At 36.2% G+C, this 15,756-nt stretch overlaps 1 protein-coding gene across 2 annotated transcripts in view; it reads left to right on the top strand.

The window, feature by feature from the left end:
• Window positions 1–15,756, top strand: part of LOC121955228 (protein-glutamine gamma-glutamyltransferase E-like) — a 145,228-nt gene that overhangs the window by 122,862 nt on the left and 6,610 nt on the right. Inside the window, exons 1-13 of one of the 2 annotated variants that reach the window (XM_042503081.1) lie at window positions 3,067–3,146; window positions 3,818–3,988; window positions 5,075–5,329; window positions 6,570–6,688; window positions 7,262–7,390; window positions 8,189–8,366; window positions 8,951–9,080; window positions 10,512–10,621; window positions 11,689–11,804; window positions 11,951–12,071; window positions 12,156–12,397; window positions 13,720–13,888; window positions 14,097–14,260. In XM_042503081.1, coding sequence (XP_042359015.1) covers window positions 3,134–3,146; window positions 3,818–3,988; window positions 5,075–5,329; window positions 6,570–6,688; window positions 7,262–7,390; window positions 8,189–8,366; window positions 8,951–9,080; window positions 10,512–10,621; window positions 11,689–11,804; window positions 11,951–12,071; window positions 12,156–12,397; window positions 13,720–13,888; window positions 14,097–14,260 — 1,917 coding nt within the window. In that variant the 5' untranslated portion in view covers window positions 3,067–3,133. Of the gene's footprint in view, window positions 1–3,066; window positions 3,147–3,817; window positions 3,989–5,074; window positions 5,330–6,569; window positions 6,689–7,261; window positions 7,391–8,188; window positions 8,367–8,950; window positions 9,081–10,511; window positions 10,622–11,688; window positions 11,805–11,950; window positions 12,072–12,155; window positions 12,398–13,719; window positions 13,889–14,096; window positions 14,261–15,756 lie in introns of those variants that run through there. The other variant, XM_042503080.1, reaches the window with a different exon arrangement.

Here is a 15,756-nt window from a genome sequence, read left to right as displayed (position 1 = left end):
GAGTACAGCACACCTCACTTCACATTTCTGTTTAAATATTAACAGTAAATTACCAAAAAAGTGGACTGTTGTGCATGTCCAATAAAAAATTGGTTTTATTAAATTTACAGTCTGGTAATGTGTGTCTTAAAATTCACCCTGATTTATGTCAAAACTCCCTATTTGTGCTTAAGCACCATCAAGCACATTTTAAGAAAATACAGTGAAACACAGAAATTACCCTGTGATTATGGTTTAGCCAAGATGTTTATTAAAAATGCTGATTTGATGCAACATCACTCAGTCTATCACTTCCATGCTTCCCTGTGATTCAACCCCTCTACAAAGAATTGTTACACAGTTGCAATCAAAGAGCTAATGCTTGATTGATGACTTGAACCTGATTTCTCACTCGCTAGAGTTCACTGGGATTTGACAGACTGTAAGAGCTCATGAGGTTTTTTACTAAGGACTTACAGCTCCCTCTTTCTGCCAGAGAACATCACTGCAAAAAGACTGGATGCCATACCTAACTTCTACAGTACTACAGAGATGATGGCCTAAAGCTCTGGAACATCATCAACAGGTTAGGCCGATAACAGAGTGAGAGATGGGCGAGTTTAAGCTAAAAATGTTGACATTTTTGCATGCACAAATGTTATTAAGTGGCTGATGAACTAAATTTAAAAAGGTGAACGTATAATTGTAGAATACTCATTCAAAACCACTAGTTTTCTGTTTACCAGCTTTGTATAGGCCTGAATGGATTGTAATTTCTGTAAAGTATGAAAACATAATGTTGAGCTCATTTCATCAGGACCAGGCTAACATATAACCACAAGGCTGTCATTTTACACACACACACACACACACACACACACGCAGTCTAGCATACAAACAAACACACAGATGGTACAAATGCAGTCATTACAAATTAAGCTGAGTAAGGAATTTGGCAGTTAAAAAACTTTAGCTGGGTGTTCAGACTAGCCCCTTTTTAAGCAAGTCACTACAAATCATCTGAACATTTCTGCATCAGATGTGTTGTCATACATGATGCTGTTTGATTTGGTTCCCATGTATCAGTGATGCATTCAAACTGTTTTGTTAACATGTGCTGTCCTGATCGTACTGCTTAGTAATGTGGTAGCGTTAAAAGCAACAGCCTTACAGTTGATAGATACTTTCATAGAAAAATAACTTGCATGTCAATTGAGTTCTATCATTTAAGTTAAACACAAGACACAAGACATTAAAAGTGCAAATGTTTCATGGACAATACAAAATACAATAACAAATCCATGTCTTGTATTGATAAAAACATAAACAGGTTACACTATACTCATCTAAGGTTCTAGTATTTGAATAAAAAAAAATTAAAATACCAGACTGTCAGAATTTCTGTCTTGCCAATACAGATGTAATGTACCATAAGATACAAGCATATTTGCCGTCAGTGTGGTTAATTTCAGAATTTCTTTCATTGTACATTTGTGTTTGTAGTACTGTGTTTCCTCAATGCATCGTGAAATTCATGTGTTTTTTTTATACGTAGAGAAACCCCTGCCCACTGTCACATCAAATTTTAGATCAATTAAATCTTGCATTTTGAAATTTCATTAGTTCAAATGTATCATCTCCCATTAGACCTTTTACTTTGCCCCGTTTTGATAATAAATGACAATGTTATAGCTACATATATCGATAACTATATAGATATATATTATAACCGACAATATTTGTCTCTTTAACCGCTTTTGCATTAAAGTTTTTCAAAACTAAAATCATACATGGAAGGCCAGTTTTGGATATTTTAATTGCGAAGCATGTGCAAAGTAATAAAATAGAAAAAATAGAAATACTGAAAATTCCATGGACTACTAAACTAATGTATAGCCCCACACACATTTCCACCACTTCTACCACTCATGGTTATTAGAGTAAACTGCTTGTTCAATGATATGTGGAAGAAACCTGTGCTTTGTTGTACATGAGCAAAAGATGCGTGAGAGTTAAGTTAAATTCTCTGGAATCTCTTGTGAAACTGAATTTCTCTGGAATCTCTTGTGAAATTGTACTTCTCTGGAATCAGCTGTGAGGGTGTGACAAACCAGATAGCCAGAGAAAAGGCTGTTGGGTGTGACAGGTGGTTTGAGAAACTCATGGGTGCTGTGGCTTCGCTTGAGGTTCTCTGGCTTTGTTTCAGCGCGTTCAGCCTGCGTTGTTTATCCATCAGGTGACTGTTTTTGCTGTACACTTTGCAACTTTGCAAATATTAGTTTCTGCAATTTGTTCAGAATGATGTGAGTTAGTAATGCACCATCAAAAGTATTTTTTAAACCCTATTAATTGGTTTATTTTTTCTTATTCATATTACATTAAAATTTTGTTTGTCTTGTTTCCCCTCTTGTTTTTCTTTTCCCCTCTCTTCCTTTTCATGCTATGGACCCTCTTGTGTGTCTGAAATAAAGTTTCAATTGAACTGACTCAAATGTGGGGTTTAATGATATATCACTAGATGTAATGTAGGAAATAATTATCATCATACAATATATTGCTTACTGTAATCAAAAACAAAGTCAGAGATTAAATGGAAGTTAATGCCTTTTGCTTTGGCATGACTGTTCATTATTTTGCTGAGGCAGATCACCTTATATTTTATGTATTGGTCAAAGGTCAAGTTTGAGCTTAAGATCTTTATGTAGATTAAGAATGTAATTTATAAAAAAAAAATGGATTTGCAAAGCAGCGCCCCATGTGTAGAGGCTGTGTCCTTGCCACAGCGGTTGCGGGTTTGAGTCCCTTTGCTGTATGTCTCCCGCTCTCTCTCTACCTCTTTCACACTTGCACTGTCTTATCGATTAAAGGCAATAAAAGCCCCAAAAAATAATCATTAAAAAAAAATTAATTGAATACAATGAAATATGATGTGGAGACAGAATCTTCAATCTGATTGCAGGTGCAATCTTAAAATTTAAAGGAGTGGTTAAAAGTCCAGTTGCTGGAAGTGTTGCAATTTAATTTGAGGAGGAGTTGGGCTTGCCAGTCTTATAAAAACAGCAAAAACGAGGTCACCTGTCAGTCTGCTGCAGACAGCCTGCAAGAGTGCATTTTACAGTCTTTACATCTGTACAAGATAAAAACTTCAGGAACGATGCGAGAATCTAGTAAGTACCCTTGACTTTTTCCACACAGATACAGTATCTGTTGTTAAACTTTATCATTTTATTTTGTTTTATGTGGGTCTCTGTAGCTAGACCCCAAAAATGTGTATTAAGTTCTAAATGTTGTGTTTTGTCTGCATAATCATTTTTGACACTATTGCATAGTCAGGTGAAATTTCAGGGGATTATGCATATAAATCAGCATGGACTTCAAACTTGGGCTGGGCAATATGGCTTTAAGATAACATTGCAATGTACTGATAAAATACAAATTATTAAATTAACCACAGGTACAATAAAGTAAAAGAAAGTAGTCACTGCCACATAATAAAGTTGAATTGAATACTGTGACAAATAAATAAAAGTGGAGCCCATGGTGCTAATGAATGCTTTTTTTTTTTTAAGTTATTAATGACTACTATGAGCAACCTTTTTTATGTTTCCTTTTTGCACAAGTTGAAAATTAGATTTGATTGATGGATACTAAATACAGCGGCTTGTTTCTGTTTAAGACTTGCTCTTTTTAAATTGTGGATATTAATGAAGTTTAATATGGTGGCCATCAAAGAAGTCTTTTTTTTTTATAGAGATGTTGGTTTTGAAAGGTTTCACTGACCCAATGTACTGATATTGTATTAACTTGTTCACATTTGTATATTTTTACTTTCTTTCAGTCTTTAGAGGTTCGGGCCTCGATATTAAGGCCATCAACAAAAGTCACCACACCGATATGATCTCACTGACAGAGCTGATCGTGAGGCGAGGCCAGCCCTTTGAAATATGCCTCTCTCTGAGGCATCCTTTTGACCCAGAACTTCAGCCACTCATTTTCTGTGCAAAGACAGGTTGGTCAGCCCTTAAATTATTTCAGTAGTTGTTGAAAAAAAAAAAAAAAAAATGTAGTGCTGCTTACAAAGCCAAAATGCAGTGACCTAATTTCTAGCTAAAACTAAGGGGTTTTTTTGCATCTGTTTTATGACTGAGATTTTGTGGAAACAGCTTGAAAATCTCACCAATTGTTAATTAGTTTGATAAGAGAGATCAAGTGACAACTAGCTTGCAGGTAGGCATGACTAGCCTTAGCTAAAGCTAAATCTTAATTCATATGTATTTTTTTTACTAGCTGTAAAATATTCATTTTGATCATGTCAGTAATTACAGCCCTGCTAAATGCCCAAAAAAGGCAGTTTAACTTAGCCAAGTTTCGCCTAATTTAGCAGAGCAGAAAAACATTTCAACTCCAGTGGAGGTCATCATGTTTGGATGTTTCTCTCAATGCAGATATAACCTGCAAAAATAAATTGTAGACACCTGGTAAAACAGAGATTAGTCTAATTCATATGAACTGTAGCTTGCAAATTCCCACTAGATACCCATATTAAAATGCCCAAATTTACAGCAGAAATAAGCACTGTTTAAAATGGTTTTGGTCTCTGTGGCTAACTTAAACATTAATGAAAAGTGTATAGGATTTGTATTTTTCTATAACTCAACCATTTACATTTTATAAAAGCCCAAAGTCAGGCATATTTTAGGGCGGGGCCACTTGAATGACAGGCAGCAAGGCTAAACTGCCCAACCAAAATATCAAACCTAAGGCATGACGATGTCATGGTAGCTACATCCATTATTTATACAATTAATAGAAACAACAAATTGCCATTAACAAACATCCAAGTGTTCATGAATCCTAGACTTTTCCCACTTTCCCTGTGACTTTTATCATTGGGTGCTGCTAAAGCTGCCTGTTATGAGGAGTGCGTGAAGACAGTTCAAATTCTTGTTTTGTTTTTAAGGGATATCTCAACAAAAAGTGAAATATTACATCACTGCTTTAAATGGATAGTTCACTTTATGAAAACCAATGTATGGATGTATTATTACAGCAGTAAATGAATGTCTGACTCTCTCAGTGGTGTCTCTCTTGGCAGTGAGATGTCCAAGTGAGGAAAAGGGGACGGCATCGACCTTCAGTATCCAAGATTCTGTGAAGCCCTCGCAATTTGCAAAGGCGGTGTGGAAGGTAGGTCTTCATAAGGATTGCTCCCAGCCGGACATACACCTGAAGCTGGACATCACCCCCCCAGCTGATGCCCCTATAGGAAAGTACACCTTGACTGTGAGCCTCGGGAATGAGAAAATGTTACTGGCAAACCTGGTTATCCTCTTCAACCCCTGGTGTCCCGGTAGGTTAGTTATCTGTCTATCTGTGTATCACTAATCCTCCACTCCATCATTATATATTATTAAATTATTACTCATGCATTAGGGGTGATAAAGTGGTGTAGTGATTAGCACTGTCACCTCAAAGCAAGAAAGTCCCAGGAGTTTCCCCGTGTGAACGTGGGTTTTCTCCAGGTTCTTTTGCTTCCTCCCACAGTCAAAAACATGCAGGTCAATTTTGGGTGTGAATAAATGGCTGTCTAGTGTATGTTGCAGTGACAGTGACACTCCGATGACCTGTGTCACGGTTTGCCATGCCTTTAGCCCAGTGTTAGCTGTGTTATCCTTAACAGGATACATGGTTATGCATGCATATTGTTGGTCAGGATGGAGTACATTTTGAATTATTAAAAAATGTTTTATAAATTTTATAAATTAATCTGCTGATTATTCTCACCATTAACCTGTTTATTGTTTCGTTTTGTAAAAATCTACACAGTGCTTGTTTTTTTTGTTTGATCATTAATAGAATTGCAATCTTACATTTGTAAAGCTGGAACCATGATAATATTTAATTTTTTTGTTTTGCATAAAAAAATGACTTTAATTATCAAACTGGTTCTGAATTAATTCATTGCTGATCAAGTTGTCAATTAAACAACTTTTCTCATGTTTTCAGTCAGTAATGCACAATATTGGATTTAATATAACAACCGATTTGGCCAATAACTGATGCTGATATCAATATATACACATTTATCACCACTTAATCTCAGTGATCATCAAGTCTCCTCCGTAGTGGAATTAACATCATATTAAACATAGTCTTATCATGGGCCATCATGATAAGACTATCACCAGCAGATGGAGACATGAAATACAGTGCTTTTCAATGTAGGAAATATACATTCATTGTGAAATTCAACTTTCATTTAAACTCAATCAGAATTTGTAAAGTAACTAATGATTAAAGTTGTCAGATAAAGTGGTGGTGAAGTAAAATGTGCTATTGATATTTGCCTCTGAACTGTAGTGGAATAAGAGTTGAAAGTGGCATGAAAAGAAAACACTTACATCCAAGTATCTCAAATTAGTACTTGAGTACAGTACTTGAGTAAATGTGTAGTTACAGTCCACCACTGCTATATATATTATTTTTGAATGCAGGATGTAAACTTTTGCTCGAGTTAAGTATTTGAATACTTTTGAATACTAACTGAATCCAATCACCTGTCTTTGTCTGCATGAAATAACTCTCTATAGATGACTCAGTGTATCTGGAGAAGCCGGAAGAGAGAGACGAGTATGTGTTGAATGATACGGGAATCATTTACGCAGGCAGTAATGACAACATTTGCAAAAAATTCTGGGACTTTGGACAGGTACTGTCTCTCACATACAAGCTCACACACACAAACATATATATATATATATATATATATATATATATATATATATATATATATATATATATATTATATATATATATATATATATATATATATATATATATATATATATGTATATATATATATATATATATATATATATATATATATGTTTAAAATTTTAATGCAACATTTATAACTTTTTTAGATTAGACAGAAAATACCAAACACACACGACAGCAATATCACATAAAAATAATTAATTAAAAACAAAACCCACACAAATAAACAGACAAAAGAGAACAGCATGGTATACATACATTATTCAAAACTACAAAGGACCTACATGGACACATTTATCAGGGAATACTCAGCTAAGGCAAAGAGAGAAAAATCAAACAATACCCAAGAGAAAGGAGAAAGTATTAAGCATTCACAGAAGCACAGGAAGGACGCCATTCAATGTTGCAGTGCCCTCTACGCACAAAGTCAGTTTTGAGTTTTAAGTTTCAGTTAAATACCACCACATTGCCATAAAAACAAAAAAAATTGTCTCCCTCTGTCTAGTTTGAGGATGGCATGGTGCAAATTTGTTTGAAGATACTGGACTGCAGCCTGCAACACAGGAAGGATCCAAGTGAGGATGCTGGCTCTCGCTCAGACCCAGGCTACGTTGGCCGCGTAGTAAGCGCCATGGTAAGACATGTCTGTGTGTTTTTAAAAATAACTCCTTTAAACCTTTTATTACAGAAAAGCATTTATGGGCTGATATGTCTGATTGTTGTGTAGCAAAATCCAGCAATGATGTGATGTGGAGTAATAAAGTGTTGGGGCTGTTGAGACAGCGTGCAGCAAGTTAAAAATTTCATCCATGAAATAAAACAATAAAACAACAATAAACAGACAATAAAAGCAGGGTTTTCTTCTTGGGTGCTCAGTGTTAATTTGCAAGTGTTGGCATGCTGACACCATAAACTAAAATGTCAACAGTGATGGGAGAGGTAATTCGATAATTTACTAAAGTTTACGTAGCACAGTGCAAAAATACTCAGTGATAAATGAGAGTCCTGCATTCAGAACTTTACTTAAGTGAAAGTACAGAAGTACTTGCATTGCAATATGCTAAAAATGTTTAAAGTAAAATTAATCATTATACATACAAATATTATAAATGAATTATGTCCTGTTTAAAATAATAAACATTTTTTCAATTTGATTATAATTATTGATGCTTTAATGTTGAAGCATGCTGTTCCACATATTGATATTTGGCAATGATAATGTTTCTATAATCGTTAGCACTTTGATAATAAAGAGGTGAAGAGGAAGACAGCAGACAAAGATAAGGTAGTTTTCAAAATATAAATAAACAAAATTCTCTAATGTGACAGTTTTTGGGTCATTCTTGGGGGTCCAAATCTGATAGTATAACGTTATAATTTTGAGTTAAAGAAGTTGGATTGTTTGAATGAGAATTTCCTTGTTTTATTCCAGGTAAACAATAACGATGACAGTGGTGTCATTGTTGGAAATTGGAATGGAAATTATTGTGGTGGACGCAGCCCCACTTCCTGGGATGGCAGTTACCGCATCCTTAGACAGTGGTTTAACACTTACTGCACCCCGGTCAAGTATGGGCAATGCTGGGTGTATGCTGGTGTCATGTGCTCAGGTAACATCTGGTAACACTCTGCAGCTCCTTACATCTGGAACAACATCTGTAAAGATAAAACAAAACTTAATTGAAAAAAAATGCTAAGGAAAAGCAAATAAAACTGTATGCACATCAGATTTATAAAGCTGGGGGAACATGCAGTAGTATCAAAGGGACTATCATTATTCATTCACATTGGTGAAACTATATTTACAGTAAACTGTAACATGAAACAATTGCTAACAGGAAGATGAATGGAAATAAAAATAATGCTGAAATCTTTTACTCATAAACAATTTAAAATTGAATTTTAAATGTTCCTCTGATCAATGTATTCATAGAGTGCTGTGCAGCGACAATTAGTGAAATTGGCAAACAACCTAAAAACGATGTTACCCGTCTCTTAACTTATATTTAATCTCCTCCTTTTCATTTCACTTACAGGTGTCATATTTTTTATATGGTTTACATATAATTTAAAAAAGCAAATATTTATAGCTGCTGACTGTTTATGGCTGCTTACTGGATTTGTAAAATGATGGGAAACCAACACATTGATAGTACATTATTTGAATGACACAATTTTTTGTGTTTGGTTCCAGTGATGCGCCTGCTGGGTATCCCCACCCGCGTGGTCACCAATTTCCAGTCAGCCCACGATACTGACGGGAATTTGACAATAGACACATACCACTACAAAGGCAGGAGAATACCAACCAAAGACAGCATTTGGTAAGGCACAGAGGCTACACTATCTTACACACAGCGCTTCAGTGCAAGTCCATCAAAATGAAAATGCCTCGCACAACTCTTCTGCTGTGCATCATACTTTATTCATCATACTTTTTTATCTATCTTACCTTCATCTAGGGGGTGTCTGAGGTGCTTTCTGGTAACCTTATATACAATACATCGGTCTGTCGAGATATATCACCAGAGAGACCATATATACAGAACATTACAATTATCCTTAACTTCAGAAATAATGTTCACAAAATACCATTGCCTTAATTGATGCAAAAATTTCAAGAAATGTTTTGTTGACCATAAATACAAAGTATCTTCGCTACTAGGCTACTGTTCCTTGCTGAAATCAGATGCTTTTTATACCCACCTATAATCCCAGCATTCACACTTGATGGTTATATCACACTTGGCTACAAGGAAATCATGCTGTCACATTACAATGGACATTTTAAGCTGTTAGCTGGTTAGCAGCATGCATTGCTTTCTGCCACAGCCAAGGTTGGATATTTTTCAAAATGCTAAAGTGGCATTAAGGGATAAGTTTTGATATAATATTCAAATGTACTTGGAAAACAATGAAAAAATCAGAACCTATCTCTTTAATATTGTGACTTGTTAGTGTTTTGGGATTTTGGTGTGTAGTGGTTTTACACCAGGTGACCCAAGTTTACAGTTGCAGCTGGTAACACAGTAACATGAGCATTTTTTGAAGGCATGTGTCCACCTGATGAATGTAAGTCCAATATTCTCTCTACTTTTTGCCCTGGTATAGTCTCCACAAACTAATCTACAGCCCACATGCTTTTGGTGTCCATACTGACAGCGGTGTTGACGTGATGCTGCTGCAGAGCTGCAAGCTGCTACATTTGCATTATTTGCAAAGATAAACCTGATACTCCACTGAGCAAGCCAGTGCACTCTTAAAGACACAATAATGCAAATATTTCACAATATGGCATTACCTGTTTCCATAGTAATCATCTGTGATGACGGTAATGCCAACTCATTTCCAATGATAGTAGCAAGCAGTATCTCCAGAAGTCACTAAAAGTCAACAGGTGATGTCACACACTCATTTGCTTATTTGTGACATCATGCGTTCATTTGGGATTATGGATTCCTGTTACATCTTGGCTGATTTAGATTCACTACAAAAAATCCAATTATTTGTACTATAATTGTTTTTTTAAAAATTGTTTTTCCAGGCACAGTATTTTTATATGTCTGAACACATGTCTGGAAGGCATCTTTGAAGAATATTCTACAATTTTATCGTATTATCGAAGAGTAAGGATTTGCAGTCTCACACTTTGGCTCCAGATGAATTTTACAGTGGTACAGGCTGTTCTGGTCCTTCTCAAACAAGTTTCAGTCCTTCTGCACTGTTTCAGAATATGAATGTTGTTTTGTTTTTAGGAACTTCCATGTGTGGGTGGAGTCATTTATGAAGCGCCCAGACCTTGGCGAAGAAGGCAGATACGATGGCTGGCAAGCTCTGGATGCAACACCTCAGGAAAAGAGCAAGGGTACAGACTCTCTTAAACTTTAAATGAGATGCATTTTCATTCCTGCTCCGATGACCTTATTTCATGACCTTACTGTACATGTTGACCCATTTCTACTTTGAGATTTTATCGGCAGTGTCTCTCAATAATTGTACTTCCATACAAACAGAGATTTAGAAAAATAATTCAATGATAGCTATGAGGTGAAACATTTACTTTGATGCTGAGTTCTTAGTTTTGAATAAAAATTCAATTCATATCATGGCTGAGATGGTGATGATTTTGTATTCTTGGAGCCATAGCTTTAGTGATGCAGAAAAATCTATAAAATAATAGAAATATTCTGATTAATTTCATCCTGAGAGCAATAGACAATCAAGGTAAGGTCAGGATGTAAAAACATTGTAAAGAGTTTATCCCTTTAAAAACATATCTATACTCAGTTGATGTCTTGTGTGAAAAGTTGAACACTTGGTCCTGATTGTGGCACGAGATATTCTTAGTATTTTGCTAACGTCATCATTAGCAAACACAGTGACTAAAAAAACAGTAAAGTTGCTGAAAATTGAAGGCATCTAGGAGGACATTTACACATTTTGTCCTTGTTTTCAATAGCTATTGTCACTGTGAGAGCCCACAAAGCTTTTGGCTGAATCACCAGATAACATGGTCTCTCATTAAACCAAAACATCCGCCAACAATTGTGCATATTTTTAATGGCACTGCCTACTAAAGGCTGTCTAACATGTCAAAAAATGAATTAAGTTAAGTAAGTGAAGTTTAATAACATACTGTATATAATAAAGAAAAGCAATACATCTTTACATTTAAGAATCTGGAACCAACAGATATTTAGCATTAGAGCAAAATGATTATGATCATGATTATTGGAAATGATTATTGCAATTATCAAAATAACAAAATAGTTGACTAATTGTCTCAACTGTACATCTGCACTGATATAGTAGTGGTTTTAAGTTACATTACAAAAACCTTTTCTGTAGTAAAAAAAAAAAGAAGAAAAACCCTCTACTTTCAGTTGAAAATGTTACTTCATTTCATGATTCTAACTGTCTCTTCTTCTGTAGGTGTTTTCTGCTGCGGTCCAGCCTCGGTCAAAGCCATCCAGGCTAAAAGGACAGACCTCAAATATGACATGCCTTTTGTCTACGCTGAGGTCAATGCCGATGTTGTTGACTGGCTGGTCAGTGAGCAGAGCTTGAGCTTAACCTCATCAACATATAATATACAATTTAGGGATTCAGCAAATCAGAGTTTAGAGAAGCTAATTTGAGTGTGATGAGCTGTGCCTTTCTGTTTTTTTTTTCTATTTTCTGTCTGTCCTGTCAGATCATAGGAGACAAAAAGGTGAGGATGCACACTGACAAAGAGAAAGTCGGAAAGAAGATCTCCACCAAAGCTGTTGGCTCCCGTGAGCGGTTGGACATCACACACAACTACAAACCAGCAAGTGGGTTAAACTGACATACGGCTCACACAGAAACAGCTGTACACACTGCAATAGTATCTCTTGAAATTGACTCAATTACTGCAGTTACAGGAGCAGTCGCTACCAGCGCCACACTTAGAAGTCGCTCCGGAGATGCTATAAATGTTCGCACAGGGTCGAGCAACGTTATGATGATAACTGAGTCAGCAGAGATGATGAAGGATATCAAAATTGAGAAGGCAGAGGAGGCAGGCAAGGATGAGAAGACAGAGGAGAACGTTGTCGCTGGAAAGATGGACGGCAGCAGGACGGTGGAGCTACCACCAGTGTCCATGCAGTTTTCTATGGTGCGTCACAGAAACTACAGTCCCTGAAGTTTGCTTTTTATTGTCAATTTTTGATTCTTTGTGTGGGTTTTTTTGGCAAGTATAAATTAGCCTGACTTTTCTAGAACACATAATAAATGCCAGTTAGTCTGAAACCCGTCAGTTCCTATTGTAATTTTTAAGGGGCATTATCAATGACCAAACATTGAAATGACCCTAGACACAATCTGATTGACCTACAATCAGTGAGAGCACTGCATGTAATGTCATGCTGAGAGATGGAGAAATGTAAACATATTACAGTGTGCAAAGATAAGCTGTGATGGTTTAGCAACAAAATGTCGGTAAAAGTGTTTCCGTTTTTAAAATCAGAATTTGAAAATAATGCTTCAAAACAGAGTTCCACATCAGCTGCAGCTATATAAGTTGTTTTCAAAAATGCCTCAGCAGTGCTCCTCTTTACTAAGCTAGGTTTGTGTCTGCCATAGTTCTCTTAGCATGAGGGTGTGTGAGCCAAAAATTATGTCATCACATATTTTTTGTAAAGCATGGAGGCCAAAGAAGTACAGTACAATCACACAAAATACTATATAAGTGCCTTCACCGTCTAATCCTGTTAATCAAACCATAACAACTTGTCTTTAGTTAGTGAATGCACAAAACACAGAAGCTGTGTTTTGAATGGCCAAATTTGAAAAAAAATATTTCGTATCACTTTTTCATTTAAAATCAGCATCAGTAATGAAGAGGTTAGGTTTAAACACATGCTCTTTACTAAGCCAGGTTAATGCCCCTTGTAATATCCTGAGTGTAACGGTGCGTGAGCCAAAAATGGCCTCATCCCATATTATCGTTAAGCACCTAGTTGTATGATAAATGAAATGTATGAGTGCATTTAAAATTCACATCTTTGATTTTGGTACTCCTGATGAAAAATGTATCCTGTTGCATAAATATGACCATGTCTTCATTTAAGGCCATGCCAAAGACAATTTCCCTTTTCTTTAATTAGTTAATGTACAAAAAACAGCCTGTGTTTTAACTGGCCAAATTTTATACAAGTTAATGATACTATTTAATTAGAAATCACTATCACAGGGTGCCTGGTGGCTCAGTGGATAGAGCGGGCACCCCACATATAGAGGCTGTGTCCTTGCCGCAGCAGCCGCAGGTTAGATCCAGGCCTTGGCCCTTTGCTGCATTGTCACCCCCTCTCTCTCCCTCCCTTTCACACTTGTGCTGTCCTATCAATTAAAGCCCCCGACAAAAAGATGGATTTGTTTCAGTAAGTGTAATTTGGCCCCTTATTAATGTCCCAGTCCTCTCATTGTGTGGTAATGCAGGTGAAAGAACCAATAAATGGTGAAGACGTGACCTTGAACCTGGTGCTGCAATGCAGTGTTGTCAGACAGGTGACCATCGACATCAGCGTCTACGCCCGGAGGTACAATGGCTCAGCATCTCTGGACATCCAGGGAGAGGAGACGGAGACGACACTTAACCCTGGGAAAGGTGAATCTTCTTCTGTGGGTTTTCCGGACAGAAATGTTGCTGTTGAATTTTGGAGGCAGATAATTCAAGGAGTGATATCTCAAAGGGTAGTTAAATAAAACCAAAAATGTCTGCATATCTAAATACAATTAAGGTTAGGTGAGATTTTTTTTTGTAGGATTTGTTGTAAACTGACTTTAAATCTCCCCTCTCCTTCTGTCTCTTGAAGCTCTGTCCATCCCTATTGTGATCCCGTTCTCGGCCTACTGTAAGCACATGTTGCAGCATGATAGCATGAGCATTGAAGCCATAGTTGAGGACAAAGAGAATCCAGATGATGTGTACCTGGCTGAATATAGCATTGTGCTGCTTGAGCCTACCATCACCATCACGGTGAGTATATTTTTGGGTTGTCTATCCATATGTTCGTCCGTCTGACTCATTCTTGTGAAATCCACAAACACAGGTCATAGGTCAAGGTCACTGTGACCTTGTCTGTCTCATTCTAATGAAAGCAATATCTTAAGAACACCTTGAGGAAATTTATTTTAAATTTGGCACAACCATTCACTTGGACTCAGGGATGAACTGATTATATTTTGGTCGTCATGGTCACGGTAACCTTGCATCCGTCTCATTTTCGTGAACATAGAGAGTGCACAGTATTAAATTTTCATATCACGATTATTGTGACCAAACTTATCACGATAATCGATATTGCGAAATTGTTAAAATGTGCTGAAAAAATGTTCCCAAAGTACTGAGATTTACTCTTATTTAGAATCTGGTGGTCGGATGCTTTTTTAAATTGTCACCTAATTAAAACCATTATGCACAGAAACCTTGCATACTCAGTCTGATGTGTGTCATTGTTCTATTTGTTGCAAAAATTCACAATATTAGGCAAGACGAAAGGGCTTGCTTCTCTCTGGTGGAGTTACCTCTTGATTGTCACCACTTTCTGCCCTAGTCTTGAATTTGGCATTTTGGCTACCTGAGTTGTGATACTACACAGTGCAGCTAATGAACTGCACTCTGCTGTAAGCATTATCATTGCTGCTGTCACTTTTATTTTTGAATGTGCAATAATTTTGGATGCAAAATAAGGACTTGCGAAGGCCAAAGCCTATAGCCACGCTATCAGCAGGGTTCTTACAGTCATGAAATTCCTTTAAATATTTTGAAATCAGAATTATTTTCAGGCCTGGAAATGGTTTGTGATTAACAGAAAGTTTTGGAAAAGTTTTGAATATACAGTATTTTGGCTAATGTTTAAAATATGTTCATATAAGTTACAAAATATGTCTGACATTATGCAAAATATGTTCCTTGTAGAGCCTGACCGATTTATCACTTCACTGAAAATGTTGGCTGATATGAGCCTTTCACAGACGTATCAGAGCATCGGCATCGGCGTGTATTTTTTTCCGATATGGGCCAATGAGAAAACTTTTTTTTTTACAGACTGCTGAGTTTGATGGAAATGTCATTTGTTTCACAGATATTTGGCCATAAAATGAAGCATCAAACAAATTGAATTTGTGCACCAGATTTAATGGAAATTTATTGAAATGTTGTTACGATATTTCACCCAAAATCACTTATGTCAGAGTAAGGAAATTATCAGAATTATTAGCCTTACCACAACCTTCAACATCTACAACAAAAAAATGCATCATACACATGAATGCAGTGNATATTTGGCCATAAAATGAAGCATCAAACAAATTGAATTTGTGCACCAGATTTAATGGAAATTTATTGAAATGTTGTTACGATATTTCACCCAAAATCACTTATGTCAGAGTAAGGAAATTATCAGAATTATTAGCCTTACCACAACCTTCAACATCTACAACAAAAAAATGCATCATACACATGAATGCAGT

This window comes from Plectropomus leopardus, chromosome 16, assembly GCF_008729295.1.
Source record: "Plectropomus leopardus isolate mb chromosome 16, YSFRI_Pleo_2.0, whole genome shotgun sequence".
Taxonomy (NCBI): Eukaryota; Metazoa; Chordata; class Actinopteri; order Perciformes; family Serranidae; genus Plectropomus; species Plectropomus leopardus.
Note: the sequence above shows the minus strand (reverse complement) of the source record. Positions and strands in the feature narration are given on the sequence as shown.